The sequence below is a fragment of the Populus trichocarpa genome, chromosome 10 (assembly GCF_000002775.5).
Source record: "Populus trichocarpa isolate Nisqually-1 chromosome 10, P.trichocarpa_v4.1, whole genome shotgun sequence".
Taxonomy (NCBI): domain Eukaryota; kingdom Viridiplantae; phylum Streptophyta; class Magnoliopsida; order Malpighiales; family Salicaceae; genus Populus; species Populus trichocarpa.
The window spans coordinates 1,638,994-1,659,034 of record NC_037294.2 but is presented as its reverse complement, the minus strand read 5'-3'; the positions used below and the strand labels follow the sequence as shown (position 1 = coordinate 1,659,034).

The 20,041-nt window shown below is 37.4% G+C and overlaps 1 protein-coding gene across 1 annotated transcript; it reads left to right on the top strand.

The window, feature by feature from the left end:
• The first annotated feature begins 1,042 nt into the window (after positions 1 to 1,042).
• LOC127905831 (uncharacterized) lies at positions 1,043 to 4,538 on the top strand. The gene is made up of 6 exons (XM_052456264.1): positions 1,043 to 1,240; positions 1,335 to 1,522; positions 1,844 to 1,953; positions 2,017 to 3,768; positions 3,862 to 4,172; positions 4,269 to 4,538. The coding sequence occupies exons 1-6, from the start codon at positions 1,043 to 1,045 to the stop codon at positions 4,536 to 4,538; spliced, it is 2,829 nt and encodes a 942-aa protein (XP_052312224.1).
• The last annotated feature ends 15,503 nt before the right edge of the window (positions 4,539 to 20,041 follow it).

Here is a 20,041-nt window from a genome sequence, read left to right as displayed (position 1 = left end):
TGAATGCAATTATAATAAATATCATGTTCAATGTAAATAAAGCCAAGTGTATTTACAAGATTAGCTTCGGCTAATGGCATCTATGATAGGATTGCCGGGAAATGATTTACACGATTAGCTTCGGCTAATGGCATCCGTGATGGGATTGCCGGGATATGATTTACACAATTAGCTTCGGCTAATGGCATCCGTGATGGGATTGTCGGGTTATGATTTACACGATTAGCTTGCAAGGTCACCCAGTTTATGCAAGTAAATAAGATTATTCAATTAAGAATATACAAATGGGTGTTAATTGGGTTTAAAAGATTTACAAGCAAAATATAAGTTCTTTGTTAGAATTCTCATGGATTCGATAGAAAGTTAATACTTCATTCGTATTCATTACATGAGCATACATATATTCTTTATCAACATAATGGTATGTTTATTTATGTAACAGGTCCATCAAACATCCAGGAAGATCATTAGTTTAGGACTCTACTTTGCGAAACTTATGTAAATATTTAACTTAAAACAAAAGAGAATTAACGTGTTTATGTAGTATACTTTTGTGCAAACCTTGATGTATTTATAAAGGTTCAGCTTAGCATGTAGTATTTTAGTTATCTTGTAATTAACCCTTTTGAAATATTTAAGAACACTTCTTATATTGTAAATACTTTCTTTGCATGTTAGTATTCATTTTCCTTTAAATTTTATGATATAATGTGTTGGACTATGTTCATATTGAACTTACTCGTAGGATATATATATATTGTGTGGATTGTATGAGGTTTGATATAAGGTCCGGAATTAAGGGACCTTGTGATGATGGGTCGTTTGAGTAAACTGATAGTAGTCGATAACTTGGGATGTCCTAAATGCAAACAAAACTCTGCCGAATTTTTGGAAAAAAAAAATTTACCCTCAAATAAAAAGGATATGTTGGAATCTTTTAACATTGATTGTGTCGGGACTATTACAGTTGGTATCAGAGCCCTGGTATAGGTTCTGGGAAGAAATCAAAAAAGGTTGTTGATGTTCATTAATTTATTGCAGGATGGTACGTACCCGTCAAGAGATTATAACAGATCTATCCTCTGCAGGGAGGGGGAATAGAAATATAGACTTTTCCGAGGGGCAAGAAGAGAGCCCTTTGGAAGATACTGCTTCACATGCACCGGTAGTATCGACTCAAGCAAGGCATGAAGAATCGTCGGGGCCTCAAATTAGAGAGGCACCAAGGCAAACTGGGGATGTTCGGCCGACCACGGGAAAGAGTAGAGGAGGCCCCTCAGACTACACCTGCAGGGCCATCTGTTTCTTATGTTGATCCGATGCTCTTGGCCCAGCTAGTCAAAGCAGTAATGGAAGGTATGGCTAATGCTGCCACTTCTATGCCTGCACCCATCATACCAACCGTTTCAGAAGCAGCTACAGCTACTAATGGCGTGGTACAACTAGTTCGTTTGGTGAAAAGTATGAGAGAAATGGGTTGTGAACCCTACTCAGGTGAACAGAATGCTGAAGTGGCGGGAAGGTGAATTAGAAAGGTGGAGAAAACCATGATTCAAATTAAGATACCACATGATCTGCGGGTAGATTGTGTTACTCAATTACTATCAGACAGTGCTATGACTTGGTGGGAGACAGTTCAGTTGAGGAGGGCTACAGAAACCCTATCCTGGGATGACTTCAAGATAGAGTTTGAGAATCAATATTACTCCAAATATCATCGGAAGATGAAGGAATAGGAATTCCTAGCTTTGAGACAGGAGGGAATGTCAGTACTTGAGTATGAGAGACGATTTCATGATCTCTCACTATTCGCACCACATTATGTCCCATCAGAACAACACAGGATAGAAAAGTTAAGGGATGGCTTCAGACAAGAATTGAAGCAGGGGTTGATTGCTTTGCAATTCAAGACAGTAAGGGAACTGATTGAAGCAGCACAGGCCTTGGAGGCTTGTATGGAAGAAGGCCAATAGAGTCATGGGGGTGCAGGAAAACGAAAGGATATGGAATTTTTAGGCAGGCCGCCACTTCCAAAGAAAGGTAGAGGCGAACAGTTCCTTCAATTCAAAAAGAAAGGGGGGACGTCAACTAGCTTCCGACAGGATATCGGTGGGAGGTCGGGAAGTGGTCAGACCCGCTCTAGGGCTATAGCTGCAAGGGGGCATAATGATCAGAAGGAAATTGGCTACCCTCGATGTGCTCAGTGTGAACAAAGACACCCCGGGAGTTGTATGGTTTCTCCAGGACGATGCTATATATGTCGAGGAGAAGGTCATAAGTGGAAAACCTGTCAGTACTTAGGAAGAGGATGTCATCACTGTGGTGAGAAGGGTCACTTTAAAAGGGAATGCCCCCAGTTAAACACTGAACAGCCTCAGAGACATAGGCAGCAAAGTCAGAGTCATCAGCAGTCTATCACAGTAAACAGACCGGGAAGGTCAACTCAGTCAGGAGCTAACTCAAATAGGGGACGACCCAGAGTGCAAAATGAAAGGGGTCAAGAAAGGGTTTTCCATATAACCCAGGAGGATGTCAGAGCAGCATCAGATGTGGTGGCAGGTATGCTGCAAATGAATGACTATCAAATGCATGTTTTGTTTGATTCTGGTGCCACTCACTCCTTTATAGCAAATAAAAATGTAACCAAATTGAGTAAGGAAACAAAAAGGGTAGAAAAAGGATTTATTATTGGGACACCTTTGGGTGAAACTGTGGAAACAAATGTTGTATTGAAAGGGGTGGGAATTAACATTAATGGGTGTGAACTAAAAGCAGATTTAATACCCCTAGAATTAAGTGATTTTGATATAATTCTAGGTATGAATTGGTTGGGAAAAAATAAGGCTCGTCTAGACTGCTTTACAAAAACAGTAACCTTCCAGGGGGCTAAGGGTGAAATAATGGTCTTTAAAGGGGAGAGAACTTCCAACTTTCCAAATATGATCTCGGGCATGGTTGCGAGAAAACTACTAAAGAAAGGTTGTACAACATACCTTGCCTATGTGATAAATTTAGAAAAGGGTAAAATAGGACTGTCCGACATTCCAATTGTGAGGGAATTTCCGGATGTATTTCCGGAAGAATTGTCAGGACTACCCCCAGAAAGAGAAGTTGAAGTCACTCTAGATATATTGCCTGGGGTGTCTCCTATAGCCCAACCACCGTATAGAATGGCCCCAAAAGAATTGGATGAGTTGAAAATTCAATTGCAGGAGCTTTTAGACAAAGGGTTCATACGACCAAGCAACTCACCTTGTGGGGCACCTGTATTATTTGTGAAGAAGAAGGATGGAACGTTGAGGCTTTGCATAGATTACCGTCAGCTGAATAAAGTGACGGTAAAGAACAGATATCCACTTCCACAAATAGATGATTTGTTCGATCAGTTGAAGGGTGCCAAAGTATTCTCAAAGATTGATTTAAGATCAGGATACTACCAAATGCGAATCAAGGGGCAAGCTGTGCCGAAAACTGCCTTCAGAACTCGCTACGGACACTTTGAGTTCTTAGTGCTACCCTTTGGATTAACTAATGCTCCAACACTTTTTATGGATTTAATGAACCGAGTATTCCAACCATACCTTGATAAGTTTGTTGTCGTATTCATCGATGACATCTTGGTTTATTCCAAATCCTATGAGGAGCATGAACAACACCTAAGACAGACACTACAGACTCTGAGGAGCCGCCAGTTGTATGCCAAGTTGGATAAATGTGACTTCTGGTTAAAAGAAGTTACCTTTTTGGGGCATGTAGTGTCTTCAAAAGGCATTTTTGTGGACCCTTAGAAGGTGGAAGCAGTTTTGAGATGGGAAAGGCCTACTACGGTAACTGAAATACGTAGTTTTCTCGGATTGGCAGGGTATTATAGAAGATTTATCGAAGGGTTTTCAACGATAGCAACTCCATTAACACGACTCACCAGGAAGAACATAAGATGGGAGTGGTCAAAGGAGTGCGATGAGAGCTTTCAAGAATTGAAGAGAAGGCTTACTATTGCCCCCGTACTAATCCTTCCATCCGGAATAGAAGGCTTTGTAGTCTACAGTGATGCCTCAAGAAAAGGACTGGGTTGTGTTCTAATGCAGCATGGAAAAGTAGTTGCCTGTGCATCGAGACAACTGAAGACTCATGAAGTCAACTATCCAGTTCACGACTTAGAATTGGCAGAAGTAGTTTTTGCTTTACGAGTATAGAGGCACTACCTATACGGATCCCAGGTCCAAATTTTCACGAATCATAAGAGCCTTAAATATCTGATGTCGCAGAAGGAGTTGAATATGCGACAACGGAGATGGGTAGAATTAATTAAAGACTACGACTGTATTATAGATTATCATCCAGGAAAAGTGAATGTCGTCACAGATGCTCTCAGCCGTAAAGACAAAGTGATTAGGAGTGGACCAACGACTTGGAATGAGGAAACCATGATTGAGCTAAAGAGATTGGGGGCAATATTAGGTGTGAGTCCGGAAGGATCCTTAATGGCTCAACTAAGGGTGAAGTCAGGATATCGAGAGCAAATATTAGAGGCATAGCAACATGATGATGAGGTGTCAAAAGTAAGAATCAAACTGGAATCGGGGGGTGAAACTCTTTTTCCAATGGGTGATGATGGAATAGTGATGTTGGGGCGACGTATGTATGTGCCTGACAACCAAGCCCTTAAACAAAAGTTACTACGAGAAGCTCATGAGTCTAAGTTCACTGTACATCCAGGTAGTACTAAGATGTATCAGGATATGAAGCAGCACTACTGGTGGCCAAATATGAGAAAAGAAGTGGCTGGTTACATGGCAAAGTGTAGAATTTGCCAACAAGTAAAAGGAGAACACCGAAAACCAGCAAGGCTGTTACAACCATTACCAATCCCTGAGTGGAAGTGGGAGATGATCACAATGGACTTTGTGTCGGGGCTACCCAGAGGAAAGAGGGGAAATGATGCAATCTGGGTCATTGTGGATCGACTAACTAAGTCTGCCCTTTTCCTACCAGTAAAGATGACAGATCCAGTCAACAAGTTGGTTAAGATTTATGTGAACGAAGTTGTAAGGCTTCATGGAGTCCCAATATCAATTGTTTCAGACCAAGACCCAAGATTTACTTCACGTCTCTGGTCGAGCATACAATGTGCCTTGGGGACAAATTTGAGTATCAGTACTGCCTTTCATCCGCAGACTGATGGCCAATCTGAGAGAGTTATTCAGATCTTAAAAGATTTACTTAGGGTATGTGCTTTGGAATTTGGTGGAAACTAGGAGGAGCACCTGTCACTAGTAGAATTCACGTATAACAACAGTTATCAGAAAACAATTGGAACGGCCCCATTTGAAGATCTTTATGGCAGAAAGTGTAGGACACCCTTGTGTTGGGAATAAGTTGGGGACAGAAAGTTGTATGGAGCGGAATTAATACAAATCACTACTGAAAAAGTGAGGATCATTAAGGATCGAATGAAAGTGGCTCATGATAGACAGAAGAAGTATGCAGATATTCGAAGAAGACCACTTGAATTTTGTCCTGGAGATAAAGTATTTCTGAAGGTAGCTCCATGGAAGCACATGCTGAGATTCGGCATGAAGGGGAAGTTAGCTCCGAGGTTCATTGGACCATTCGAAATCCGAAAACGTATCGGACCTATAGCTTATGAAATAAACTTGCCCTCACAGTGGGCCAAGGTTCACAATGTATTCCATGTTTCTTTGCTGCGAAAAGCCGATGTAGACCCTTCGAGAGTGTTACCTCAAGTGCCAGTGGAGGTAAAAGAAGACTTAACACTTGAGGTAAGACCGATAAAGATACTCGATTGGGGCGAGAAAGAACTTCGTAATAAGAAAGTTCCCATCATCAGAGTCTTACGGCGAAGCTCACAAATCGAGGAAGAAACATGGGAGAGAGAATCAGAAATGAGACGAAAATTCCCCGACTTGTTTATAAACTCAGGTACATCACTTAAATTTTAAGGATAAAATTTCTATTAGGAGGGGAGAATGTAAACCCCGGGAAAAAATAATAAATAAATAAAAGTGAAGAAATTCATGTATATGATTAAATAAAAACAGAAATTCAGAAATTTTTAAATATAAATTTCTGGGCGAAATAATTCGAGACATCATAATAAACCCGGTACTGTTGAGGGTTAGATTTAATTGAAGAGAATAATGCACTTAAAGGAAAAAGGGGGTCTAAATGTAAATAAGGGAAAATATAGAGTATAAATACTCTCTCCTAACCAAAAAAATCTGTAGGAACCATAAGGAGAGAAAATAGGGAGTTTTATACCCTTTCTCAAGAAATCAAGAGAGAAACACTAAAATTTTAAGAACCCATCCAAGATTAAGAGCATAAAGATGGGATAAACACTTGAAGCAAAGGATTACCAAGAAATTGAACAAGAAGAAAAGACAGGAGGGGAATTGAACAAGAAGAAAAGAAAAGAGGGAGTTGAGAATCTTCAACTGGTTGAAGTTCAAAATCTTAATTTGTACCGAGTAAGGTATTCTAAACATGATCTTAAAAAAAAATTCATTTTTAAATTCGATAAAGAATTGATGCCTTGATATTGAATCATAGGTTAGGGTTCTTAGACATAAATTGGGGAAAAAGTACTTATTATTGAGATTAAGTTAATTCATGTGTGTGGTATGTAGTTTATGAAAGTATTGTGTGAAGGGAAGGGGGAGACGAGTCTGGACAGACTTGTCTCCTAACTTTCGATGAGATGTCGGGTAGAAGGATGAGGGGATTAGGATCGGGTTCCTCATAGAAATTGTAGATTTGAATGTTAGCTAACCAAGGAAATTGGTCTTGCTCAATTTGGAAAAGTAGAACTCCAGTTATGGGTTACCAACTAAGACTGAGTCGTGACTGATTATGTAGGGCAGTAGGACTAATTAGTAAATGAACAATTTTGACTATCTTGGAGGCAAAACTGGGTTCTCCTCCCTCAGAGAACTAGTAGCCTCGTGTCTTAGCTTTCCAACGAGATCAATCTCAGTTAAAATGGAGTTTTAGAACTTTAGATATAGTTAAAAATCTGATGAGTGTTCAGACAATAACAGTTGGAAATTGGACAGTAACAGTTCAAAGTTACACAGTAACAGTTGGAAATTGGACAGTAACAGTTCAAAGTCAGACAGTAACAGTTCAAAGTCAAACAGTAACAGTTCAAAGTCAGACAGTAACGGTTAGAAAAGTTAAACAGTAACAGTTCAAAGTCAGACAGTAATTGTTGGAAAAGTCAAACAGTAACAGTTCAAAGTCAAACAGTAACAATTCAAAGTCAGACAGTAACAATTGGAAATTGGACAGTAACAGTTTAAAGTTAGACAGTAACAGTTGGAAATTGGACAGTAAACAGTTCAAAGTTAGACAGTAACAGTAGACTTTCATGTGAATACTATAAATAAGAATATAAAAGAATTGAGTCATACGAACACTTGTGTATTGAGATATTAACTCTGAAAATATACATGATATATGTATGTATGTTATTATGAGGAAATGAACATGCATAGAAAGTAACATATGAGTAATGGATGAATATGAATTCTCTATAATATCGACTTGAAAGAATCATAACAAAAAAAAAAAACTTCCTTGTGATTTAGGAGGAGCAACCAGGATCGGATCTTCTGTTAGGGGAGGTCGTGAGACAGGCGAAGCAGGTGCGTGATTTTCCCTCCTATTTGCACTTATACAATTTAGAATCCTTCTGGTGAATGCAATTATAATAAATATCGTGTTCAATGTAAATAAAGCCTAGTGTATTTACAAGATTAGCTTCGGCTAATGGCATCCATGATAGGATTGCCGAGAAATGATTTACACGATTAGCTTCGGCTAATGGCATCCGTGATGGGATTGCCGGGATATGATTTACACGATTAGCTTCGGCTAATGGCATCCGTGATGGGATTGCCGGGATATGATTTACACGATTAGCTTGCAAGGTCACCCAGTTTATGCAAGTAAATAAGATTATTCAATTAAGAATATACAAATGGGTGTTAATTGGGTTTAAAAGATTTACAAGCAAAATATAAGTTCTTTGTTAGAATTCTCATGGATTCGATAGAAAGTTAATACTTCATTCGTATTCATTACATGAGCATACATATATTCTTTATCAACATAATGGTATGTTTATTTATGTAACAGGTCAATCAAACATCCAGGAAGATCATTAGTTTAGGACTCTACTTTGCGAAACTTATGTAAATATTTAACTTAAAACAAAAGGGAATTAACGTGTTTATTTAGTATACTTTTGTGCAAACCTTGATGTATTTATAAAGGTTCAGCTTAGCATGTAGTATTTTAGTTATCTTGTAATTAACCCTTTTGAAATATTTAAGAACACTTCTTATATTGTAAATACTTTCTTTGCATGTTAGTATTCCTTTTCCTTTAAATTTTATGATATAATGTGTTGGACTATGTTCATATTGAACTTACTCATAGGATATATATATATATCCTACGAGTGTATATATATATATATATATATATATATATATATATATATATATATTGTGTGGATTGTATGAGGTTTGATATAAGGTCCGGAATTAAGGGACCTTGTGATGATGGGTCGTTTGAGTAAACTGATAGTAGTCGATAACTTGGGATGTCCTAAATGCAAACGAAACTCTGCCGAATTTTTGGAAAAAAAAAAAATAATTTACCCTCAAATAAAGAGGATATGTTGGAATCTTTTAACATTGATTGTGTCAGGACTATTACATTTATAGTCAAGTCATATAATCTTGCTTGCAGGACAACAACCTGAGAAGCTCCCAACGACTCATCATTTTATCCTTGTGGCTCAGGAGAATTTCAAAATGAGAAGATAATTCTAAACTCAAAATTATTTAGTGAAATCACACCTTAAAGAGCTTCAGAGCATTTGAACAGCAAATTAATTATGTATTTGCCCTAAACAGAGTATATAGATGGTCTAACAGATATTTTCATGTACTAGTGAGACTTGTTTAGGCTCAATAGAAAGCATGGTCACGCAAAACCAGAGTAATGGCCTAAAATGACGATAACAAGAGATCTACCCGTAGGATCGGGTGCAAATTTTTACAGGAGATTCTATAAGTTGTTTTCACATTAAAAACCACTCAGTATTTATCAGAGCATTGGATCTCCAAAAATCAAGCTCATAAGTTATTATTTGGGATAATTTTGTTATTTTTCCTTAATTTTCATAGATTTATTGTTTATTTTCATATTTTATGTTATTTCCTGTTATGTTTTGGGATTCTGATTTTGTTTCCAATCTTGGTTGATTTTTCTATTCTACAAAAGGGATTGTAAACCTCTTTAGGAGGTAGACTTCATCCAATTAATATTTTATAAATAAAATAAGGTTTTGGGATTCTTTGTGTTTTAACATAATTTTGATGCAACCATATTATTCGATAGTTTCACCCATATTTAACTAGTGTTTTGCCTATGTTTTATATATAAAATATTCGATATTCTTTGTTTTATGTTTTGAAGGCACTTTTGGATGAAAGATGCAAAAAGGAGTAAATTAGAGGTAATTAGCAGATTAGACCTTCAGTCGATGTTTTGTTCAGTGCGTGAGCTATAGCGGTCGAAATGAAGTGATTCTAGTGGCATTAAAAAGATAACATACATACCTTTCTGGACCTATAAGGTAAGAAAATAAAATAAAAAAGAGCATGGAAATCGCAGCCTTCAAAGTCAAATCTTGCAATCTGCCAATGTTGACCTTCGGCCATTCAAACTTGAATATCTGGAGCTACAGAAGCTCAATTGATGCAAACTCAATTGTTTTCGATTCCTGACTAAAAGAACTATCAACGCTCCAAAGTTTAGCCAAAAAGGATGTCATATTAGGGAGATATGATTTTTCAAAGATGACAACTGAATTCTGCCAGCAAATAGGTTTCGTGAAGAAACGAGTCCAAATTACGTTCCAAAGCATCTAAACCGACATCCAAGTTTTTATTTCAGCAATTTATCTCCTCTAAGTTAAAGCTTGAAGATTTCATTCAAGTCTATTTCTCCTTTTTTAGGAAAATAGTTACTGAAGTACTTAAATGTAAACTCTATACTTAAGGGAGGACTATTTTGTAAAATAGAGACTAGGGTTTCCTAAGATATAAAAAGAATGAGAGAAGAGAAGGGGGGTAGCCAGCCAAGAAGAGAAAAACGCCCTCTTCCTCTAAGAAACCTGAAATCATGCATTCGTCCTTCTTTTTGATTAGTTGTTCAACAAACATGCAAGGCTAAACTAGTTTTCTTAGTTGCAAGGACACGGAAACCTTCGGATTTCAAGAACTGTGAGATTTATTTTACCTTTTCTTTTCAGTTTATATGATGAATATGTTTGTTCTCCTATGCTTATTTTTCCTATGATTGTTTATTTTAATTGCTAGAGCGGACTCTAAGTTATTATTGTAGGCAATCTATTTCTAAGTTTGATATCAAAACTGGAGTTGTGGTATATGGACTTGTGAAGCAACTGAGTTTATTAATTGTGGCGGATCTACGTTTTAATCTTAGGGAGATTATTCAATCAAATCAAACATAGACTGCGGACAATTATGTTTTCTTGATTAATCAACTTATCTAGTTCTTAAGGCTGCCATTGAATTAAATTGCTAGTGTGGACATTGTGGTTGTTTGATGGTTAGGGTTAGTTATATGGTGGATCCGTTAACTAACCAATGTTAAGAAGAGATAAATATTCAGAATATAAATTGATGTTTCGTTTCCATGATCAGTTCTGATTTCCGTAGGTGGATGTTTACTTGCAACCAAGGTTTGTTCTCTTGATGATTTTCTGATTTTATTTAATTTTGCTTGATAGTTTTCTATTTTCTTTTGCTTTAGTCTAGAGAACGTCCAAACCCCCTCAAATTGCATATCATCTAGCATAAAAATCTGACTTGAACCTTCCTCGTGGGATCGACCCCTTGCTTGCTCTATACTATCTTGTGTGCTGTGTTTTAAGCTAGGGTCATTAATTTATGCGACCGCGACATCGCAACAAATTCCAGTCTATCTTTCTGTCTTTCTATGCTTGCAGCTATATTGTTGTGCTTCCGCTTGCATTAATCTTTCAAAACCACTGTCGCACGTGGTGCGGTGTCGCAGCAATCGTCCTTCAGGAGTTGAGAATGGGATGGGGAAATGGATAGGACAATTTTGTCCTTTATTAGTGGAAAGAGAGAATGACAGTCGCCACCTAATATTTTGGTCATTGGGAACCCTAACTAGTCTGGTTACGTAAAGAGAAGGTATTAACACCCCTAAAATGCCTTACCTGAGGTAAGCTACATTATTTAATTGTCTGATATAACTAAAGTATTATTGTGTTTTCTAATTGTTGGTTTGTCTAAGGTTTAAGAAAAGTCCTCATTGATAAAGATATCCTCATCATATCAGGTAAAAACCTAACCGTTCTAATGTCTATATAAAAAAAGAACAACCTTTTTATTTAATATAGGGAATATGTCTTACGTATAAGTTTATAATCTCAGATACTAAAAGAAAACAAAATAGTTTTTTTGTATTTTTGAAATATGGGCCTAGTTCTCATCGCTTTAATAAACTGGTTATTAAAGTTCAAAATGCATGCTAACACATACCTTTTTCTTGAAATTTTTGTATGAAAATATGATATGAATTTTTTACATTTTTAGACACATGGTCGTATGCATGAAAACAAGATATTTTTTTGTTTTCTATATTTTTTTTGCAACATTTCAGAGAAAATCAGGTATTTTAATACTGGATTTGTATCTTTACAGTGTAAAAATGCAAATCAATATAAAGCAAAATTGATAGAAAAATACGCGAGAAAATCAAAAAATTTTGAAAGGTTTTTTTTTTTTTTGGAATTTCTTGTTTTTTTATTTCATATATAATAATATATATTATTATTATATTATTATAATATATAAATAAATACATTGGGTTCAGCCAGGCCGAATTATGTGGGTTGAGCCCAACATAGTTGGGCCAAGACCGGCCTAGAAACAAATAGGGTCGAGGTCGACCCAAAAGAGTTGGGCCGTTATTGGCCCAAAATAAGGTCTTATCTAAGGGGACTAGGCCAGACCCGACCTAGTTAGTTTGGTCTGAGTCGGCATTGGTCCGGCCTAGGAACAGTGGGCTCTCCACCATTCACTAGCAGAATAGTAGAGATGGTGGCCAAAGAAGAAGAAGAAGAAGGGGAAGCTGACCTAGCCGTGGCGCATGACAGCATTCATCCCTACTGGAGCTGGAGCTGCTGGTTCTTCTTCAAACCGAGGTGGCTATGCATTGGGGGAGCTATTTCGCTGGTCGGTGGAGAAAGATTTAAAGGGAACTGGGAAGTTCCTCTTCCTTTCTAGGCAATACCAAAGGGTGTTCTTCTCCCTTTTCTTTCCTTTTTTTCTCTCTGTTTTTCTTTTTCTTCCCTTCCTTTTCCTCTCTTTGTTTTCCCCTGTTTTTTCTTTCTATTTTTTTTCCTTTTGTTTCATTTTTTTTCTTCCTTTTTTTCTCTTTTTTTCATCTCTATTATGTCGTCTCCCCTACTCCTGGTGAGGGGGGTATTTATAAGGGGAAGGGGGAGAGAGAGCTATCCTACCCCTGTCTAGTCACGCTAAAGGGGTAGGGTGGTTGGGCGGCTACTATGCAACTACCCTAGGGCCGCCCGCATGGCTTGTCCCCTCTGTTTTTTCATCTTGATGGTAGCCCATAGGGGGTGTGGGTTGTGTCGGTGTTTTTGAGCAAGTGAGATAGAGAGAGAGAGAGAGAGACGCTGCAAAGGAGGGGAAAAAACCTTTTTCCCCTCCCTGCAGCGCATCCAAGGGAAGAAGAAGATGTATAGTGCAATCAAAATGGCATCGTTTTTTAGTTTTGTCATCTTTTTTTTTTAATAACAGTGAATGAAACGACATCATTTTGTACAAAATGCGTCGTTTCATTTATATGAAAATGGCACCTTAGAAGTCCTTGTTTCCAAATCAGTCTTTAATTTTTTATTTATTCAATCAAGTCCTCAATTGAGATTTTGATTTTAAGAATCAATTCAATTGCATCCCTACCAAATTCAAATGCCATCCATAAAGTTGGCCGCCTTTTTCATTTTAATCATTGGTTTTGAATTTGTGCATTTTTACCCTCAATTGATCAACAAACTTTTAATTTCTTCAATTTGGCCCCTGATTCGGTCAATTTCAACCCCTATATTAACGTGCCTTTTCCAGTTTGGTCCTTGTCATAACCCATTTTTGGGTTATTCCCCGATTCACATTTTTTCTCTCTTCAAAAAATACAAAAAACAATTATCAAAAAAATATAACAGTGAAAAGAGGATGCCAGAACGCTTAGAAAATGGTCAAAAATTGGTTGAGGAGGTTCAAAAATACAAAAATTGAAATTTGACAGTATATCGTTGACCGATGAGAGCCTTGTTGATGAAGAAAATTCAATTTGAGGAAGAAAAGTCCAAAATCAGATGTTTATGGACTCAATTAAATTTTATTAAAGGTTTAATTGAATTTATGAAGGGTTTGATTGCAAGAAAAATTGATTTTGTAGTTAATTTGGGCTTTAATTAGAAGCATTGAAAGTTTTGGGGTCAAATTATAATTTTTGAGAGTTAATTTGATCAAATCAGGGGTTTAATTGCATAAATATTGAAGTTTGATGGCCAATTAGGGACTTAATTGAAGAAATCTAAAACCAAGGACCAAAATGAAAAACGTGCATAAATAGAGGGGCTGCAATTAAACCGAATCAGGGGTGAAATTGAAGAAATTGAAGAAATCTGAAACCAAGAACCAAAGTGAAAAAGGCGGCCAACTTCAAGGCCGCTGTTTGATTTTTGGCAGGGATGCAATTGCATTGATTTTTAAATCAAAATTGCAATTGAGGTCTTGATTGAACAAATTACAAATTGAGGACCAATGTGAACTCTGACACGTTTTTGCCGCCTTTTCCTTTTAAATGAAATGGCGTGTTTTGTCCAAAACGTCATCGTTTCATACATTGTTCATTAAAAAAAAAAAGACCCAAAACGGTGTCGTTTTGAACGACACCGTACGTCTTCTTCTTCCCTTGGACGTGCAGAAAACATGGGAAGGGAGCTTTTGTTCCCCTGCGTTTTCCACCGCCTTCCCCTTCAAAAAGACGCCGCCCAAAAACTTTATCTTGCTCAACTAGCCCATGGCCTCCCACGTGTTGGAGAAACGGAGGAGACGTGCCTCCTCGGGCAATCATGGGGCGGCAGCACAGTGGCCGCCCCACCCATGTCTCTCCCCTGTTTTCCTATAAATACAGGGGAGACGAAGAGACAAGGGGGGAGAAGAAGAAAAAAAGTGCAGAGCAGAAAGAGAAGAGAGAGAGCAGAAGAAAGGAGGAAGAGGAGAAAGAAAGAAAAAAACAGAGAGAGGAAGAGAGAAGAAATAAAAATGAGAAGAAAAACATAGAAAAAGGAAGAAGAACAAAACAAAGGAGGAGCTGCCACCAACACCATCGCCGCCTGGAACCACCGCCACCGCTGGCCATCACTGACGACCGAGGCTTCTCCAGAAAAACCCTCTGCCCCTCTTGCTTTCGTTTCTTCCCTCGACATGCAGGATGTGCACGGTGCACGTCTCTGCAGGCGAGGTGAAGCTGGTTACTGTGCTCATGCTTATTGTTTTTTTAATAAAGCCCGTAAAAATTTTGATCAAAAAGTGTAAAAAAAAACATAAATTCAAAGTTTTTATTCTCCAAGTAATAAAGTCTAATATAGTATGCATCTTTAAAGGTTTATAATTTATTTAGATAGGCTAGGAGATCAACCTCTACGTACTAGGTAATAAAATTGGAATCCTAGAAAGTAAAAAGAAAATAACAAAAAAATCAAAATAAAACATGAAATCTAGAAAAATCAAGAAAAACAACAAAATTAGCTCATGCCGGATCTTCTCAGCTTAATTTGAAGATGGATCTTTTTAATACGTATGAAGGCAAGGGCAGTGGGATGCTGAGGAAGTAAAATGAAATATGGTGGAAGTTAAAGCACATCTCATTGCATTTAATAGTAAAATGAAATATGGTGGAAGTAATAGCATTTACTGGATACACTTCCTCACGGAGCTATCAACGAGTGCTAATTTTAACTAGAGATAATCATTAAAGTGCATGACTGGATTCTAACCGATAAGTTCTCTCTGAGTTTTACTGCAATCCTAACTTTATAGGAATTGGAGTTCTGCTGCCTTTAACAATCCATTCATTTCAAGTTAGGTATGTTTCCAAGTATGTCTGTTATGTGATAACCCAAATTCATTGTGGAAGACAAAAAAATGATGGAAGTTAAATCTTCATAGATTCCCAACAATAAATCTTGTATTCTTTAATACCTGATTCCTTATAATCTGGTTTTTTTTTTTTTTTTTTGCTTTAACTGGTCTTGATTCTCTTCGAAACTTGATATCTTTATTTCTTACTCTAGTTAACTTCATGACATAATCAATGTGACGCAACCTGACCACCTCATCCAAACAAGAAATCCGAATAATCGAGAAAGTTTTGGGTCAAAATCCGAATAAACAAGTTGCTTGCATTAAACCCCACTATTGAAGGAATAATAGAGAATGGAATTTTGGTCAAAAAGTTGCCTCAGATTCTATTCTTTGACATAGACAAATTGACCATATAATAATCATAAATATAATTGTGTATGAAAATTAATAATAATAATAATAATAGATTGAGATTTGAGATTAACCGAGCTAAAGGTCACATTTTGGTTCGGGTTAAAGGAGGTCTCTTGATTGAGATTTCAGGTTAACTAAGCTGAAGAAAACATTTTTGTTATGGTTAAAGGGAATCGTCTAGTTAAATGGGGTTACTAGATTAAGATTTCAGGTTAACCGAGTTGAAGGTAACATTTTGGTTCTGGTTAAAAGGAATCGCTAGATTGGGATTTCAGGTTAGCCAAGTTGTTTTTCATATTTTTTTTCTAGTTAAAAGGGATCGTCTGATTGGGATTTCAGGTTGACCAAACTTTTGGCAATAATTTTGGTTCTGGATAAAGGGAATCACCAGATTAGGATTTCAGGATAACCAAGTTGTACACAATTTGATCGTAGTTCTGGTTGAAAGGGATTGCTGCGAAAATAAAGTTCTAGTTCAACCAAACAAAAAGCTTTGAGAAGATTAGTTTTGGAAGAACAATTTATTTGTCTTTACAAACTTACTACACCAAACACTTAACAAGTCTTTGCTATGTAAGTATTGTAAAGAGAGGGCATTTGTTGCTACCCAATTTTTTACTCCATTTTGAATAAAACCCTAAAAAATGCATTCTTGAAGTATTTGCATTATTTTCAGCGTCTTTTCCAAAGAATTTAAAATAAAACAAATCTACTTTCAACTCATTCAGTTGTTAACGCGCTTATTAAGTCAACATTGATATTGATTTTTTTTTCAAAAAATCAAAATATAATAAAATAAGAAAAATTAAATTGAACAAAAGGAACAAATGTGAAAAGAAAGAAGTTGAGGGACCAGATTATTATTGGGTTAACTTGGTCACCAAGTTTGCTTGAGACCAAGCGATTGAAAATAACAAACTTGTTTTGTTTATAAATAGATGGTTGCACCAAAAAAAAAACAGAGAGAGCATTAGCAAAATAAAATAAAATAAAGGAAGTGAATTATTTAAAGAGGCTAACAAAAAATAACTAGAAACAAACCTTCTCTCTCTAGAAAAAAAAAACGTGATATCTACCCATTCCATCTTCCATACACTCATCATCTTCAATCTCCCCTACACCTATCTCCTTTCTCACAATCCAAAAAAAAAAAAAAACCTATCCCCATTATATTGAAACCTAGAAGCCAGCAAAGATTACCTTCTTCCTTGGACTCGCTGCCTTTTCTTCTTTCCTTTAGACTAGCACCAACCCAAACTAGTCTCACTCCCCAGCCTTTCTATCGATAACCTAGCAACCTCTATAACCACCATAAACCTGGACACCAACCAACACCTATTTCCCTCACTCTTTTGAATCCCTTATCTCTTCTCAAAAAATGATGCTCCTCCCAACATCAAACACAAACCCATCGCCTATTTCACTGTCATCACCAAATGGTCACCATCAATGCTGGCAGCGACAACCCTGTCATCACTAGTAGCTTCAGTCACCCACGATGTCTCCAGTAGTCACCACAAGCTAAAATTTGTGTTTTTTTTTCACTAACCACTAAGTTGAAAATAATTAGGAGGCTTAACCTATTGGTTAGCCAACCTTTTCTATATATATGTATAGGGCAATATACAATAGTAATGGTGGAGATTACAACATGAGAGTATACCTATAATATTTCCTATATTGATAAATTCTATAATATACCCCCTCAATCTGAAGGTGGAGGATCAACCTGAAGCTTGAATCGGAAAGTAGTAAACGGGGCAGTAGGAAGCGGCTTAGTAAAAACATATGCAAGATGATCATGAGAGGAGATAAAGAGAATTTGAATCTCTTTCTTGATCATGAGTGTATACCAGGGAAAGAAAGAAAACAGTACCGTTCAAAACAACACTATTTCGGGTTTCTCTTTTTTTTTTTCTCTTTTTTATTTAAAGAAAAGGAAATGAATTTGGGAATAACCTAAAAATGGATTATGACAAATACCAATAGTTTGAAAGAAATTGTTTAACTTACAATATTCACCACCCCAATCATTTTGAACAGATTTAATTTTGTGGGAAAACTGACGCTCAACAAACACTTAAAAACGTTAAAATATAGAAAACACATCGGATTGGGCAACAAGAGGATAATACCATAAATATTTTGTATGCGCATCGATAAAGATAACAAAGTAACGAAAACCATCAGAGGAAAACATAGAAGCAGAGCCCCAAACATCAATGAATATTAAATCAAGTGGAGCAGTAGTTTTATTACTCGTAGGTCACAATGATAAACACAAAGATTTGTCAAGCGGACAAGCTTCACATTTAACAAGAGAGCGTCTAGAAGTACACGTTATTTTATTTTTGAAAACTAACAAATTAAAAATACAGGAAGTAGGATGACCCAATCGATGATGTCAGAGATCAGCAGTCGCAAAGATGCAAGGAGACCAATAAGCTTGAGGAATAGTGGTGGCAGAAGACTTAGAGAGAACATATAGACCATCATTGCTTTGACTAGAAAGGAGCACTGCTTTGGTGGTGAGATCCTTTACATAAAACACAGAGCCGTGAAATTCAAAATAAACATTATTATCACGATAAATTTTTTGAACAAATAGCAATAGTTTGGTAATACGAGGATCATGGAGAATGTAAAGGTGTGTTTAGGGGAACGTAACATGGTATGCCTAATATGGGATATGGAATGACCCTTACCATCACCAACATGCAAGTGATCATTACCAAGATAGGGTGCAAAATCGGTTAGAGTTGCAAAATCAGGTGTAACATGTTGGTTCACACCAGTATCCAGGAACCAAATAGGGGCAGAAATAGAGCCAACAGCAAGAGGAGTAGAGGGCTGGTGGCCACTGTTGTGAAACTAAGCACATTGTGGGGCGGTATGTCTAAAGGAGAAGCACATTATGGGGCGGTATGTCCAAAGGAGAAGCACATCTGACACTTGATGTTCTGCTCAAAAGGTCGGTGAGGAGGCCACTGCCCAAAACTAGCAGAGGAGTGAAAACCATGAAAATCAGACCTGTGTTGGCTGCTATATCGGCTGCTCTTGGGGTGCTAGTTGCCGCGAGAACGACCTCTGTTGCGATTGAAATTAGGGCTGTGCTAATGCTGGGCAAGATGAACAGAGGGCAGAAGAGATGGTGTGGGCAACAGAGGTGGATTTGCAGCCATGGATGGAAGGGAAGTCTTATGCAGAAACTCATGAGTAAAAAGATGACTATGAAGGTCAAGTATGATAGCAGTTCTGCCTTGGTCACAATACTAGTTACCAAGTCTTTAAACTTACCACGAAGACCATGAAATATGTAGAGGTTGAAGTCTTCAAGAGAAAGGGGTCAACTAAAAGCAACCAGTTCATCAAATAATGACTTGGCGTGCTGCATATATTGAGCAACTAAGGCATCGCCTTGCCAAAGATCTTGAAAAGACCCATGGAGTTGTATGATACAAGAATTCGATGAAGAAGCGAGCACTTTCTCAAGAGTGCACCAAATACAAAAAGAAGTCTAACATTTTACCATAAGGTGCAGTACATCCATGGAGAGAGAGGGGGTAACACACTTAAAATAAGCTAATCCTATTGCTTCCAACAAAGAAAGGAGGGGTTGATTGCCAAAGAGGAACCATCAAAACTATCAAAAACATAAGAGGGAGGACACAACATTGAGCCATCGACAAAGTGGAAAACACCTTGACCAAAGATATGGCTTTATCTGCATTCGCCAATAGAGATAATTGGTGTTTGTAAGCTTCAATGAAACCACTTGCTGAGTGTTGGATAATGCAATGATAGAAGGAGTTGATGTCCCCATGATGTGAAGAGGGAAAACAGAAACATGGGAGAAGGAACCATGGTGCTGCTCTGCAAGTGAGGGCTGCTACTGGTGTGAGAAAGAACCATCAGCAACAACTTTTGATTGGCTGGCTGGCTTGGCTGCACCGCTAGTATGGTGGGGGGAGAGGGTGGCAGCAGGAGTAGAGTCTATAAGGAGAGGGAAGAAATAGTTCTGATTGTAGAAGGCTCTGATACCAAGTTGAGAATAATTAGGAGGCTTAACCTATTGGTTAGCTAGCCTTTTCTATATATATGTGTACGGCAATATACAATAGTAATGATGGAGATTACAATTTAAGAGTATACCAATAATATTTCCTATATAGGTACATTCTATAATACACAACTAGACCATTATCCCTTAAACCCTACTCCTCTTAACCCATCTCAACCACCACCACCCATTAAATAAAAAAAACAACCAACCATCATTTTCTCTTTACCAAATTAAAGAAATAGACCCATTTCCTCATCTCTCTCGGTCTCCACGCTACCAGCCATCACGAACACTAGCAGCT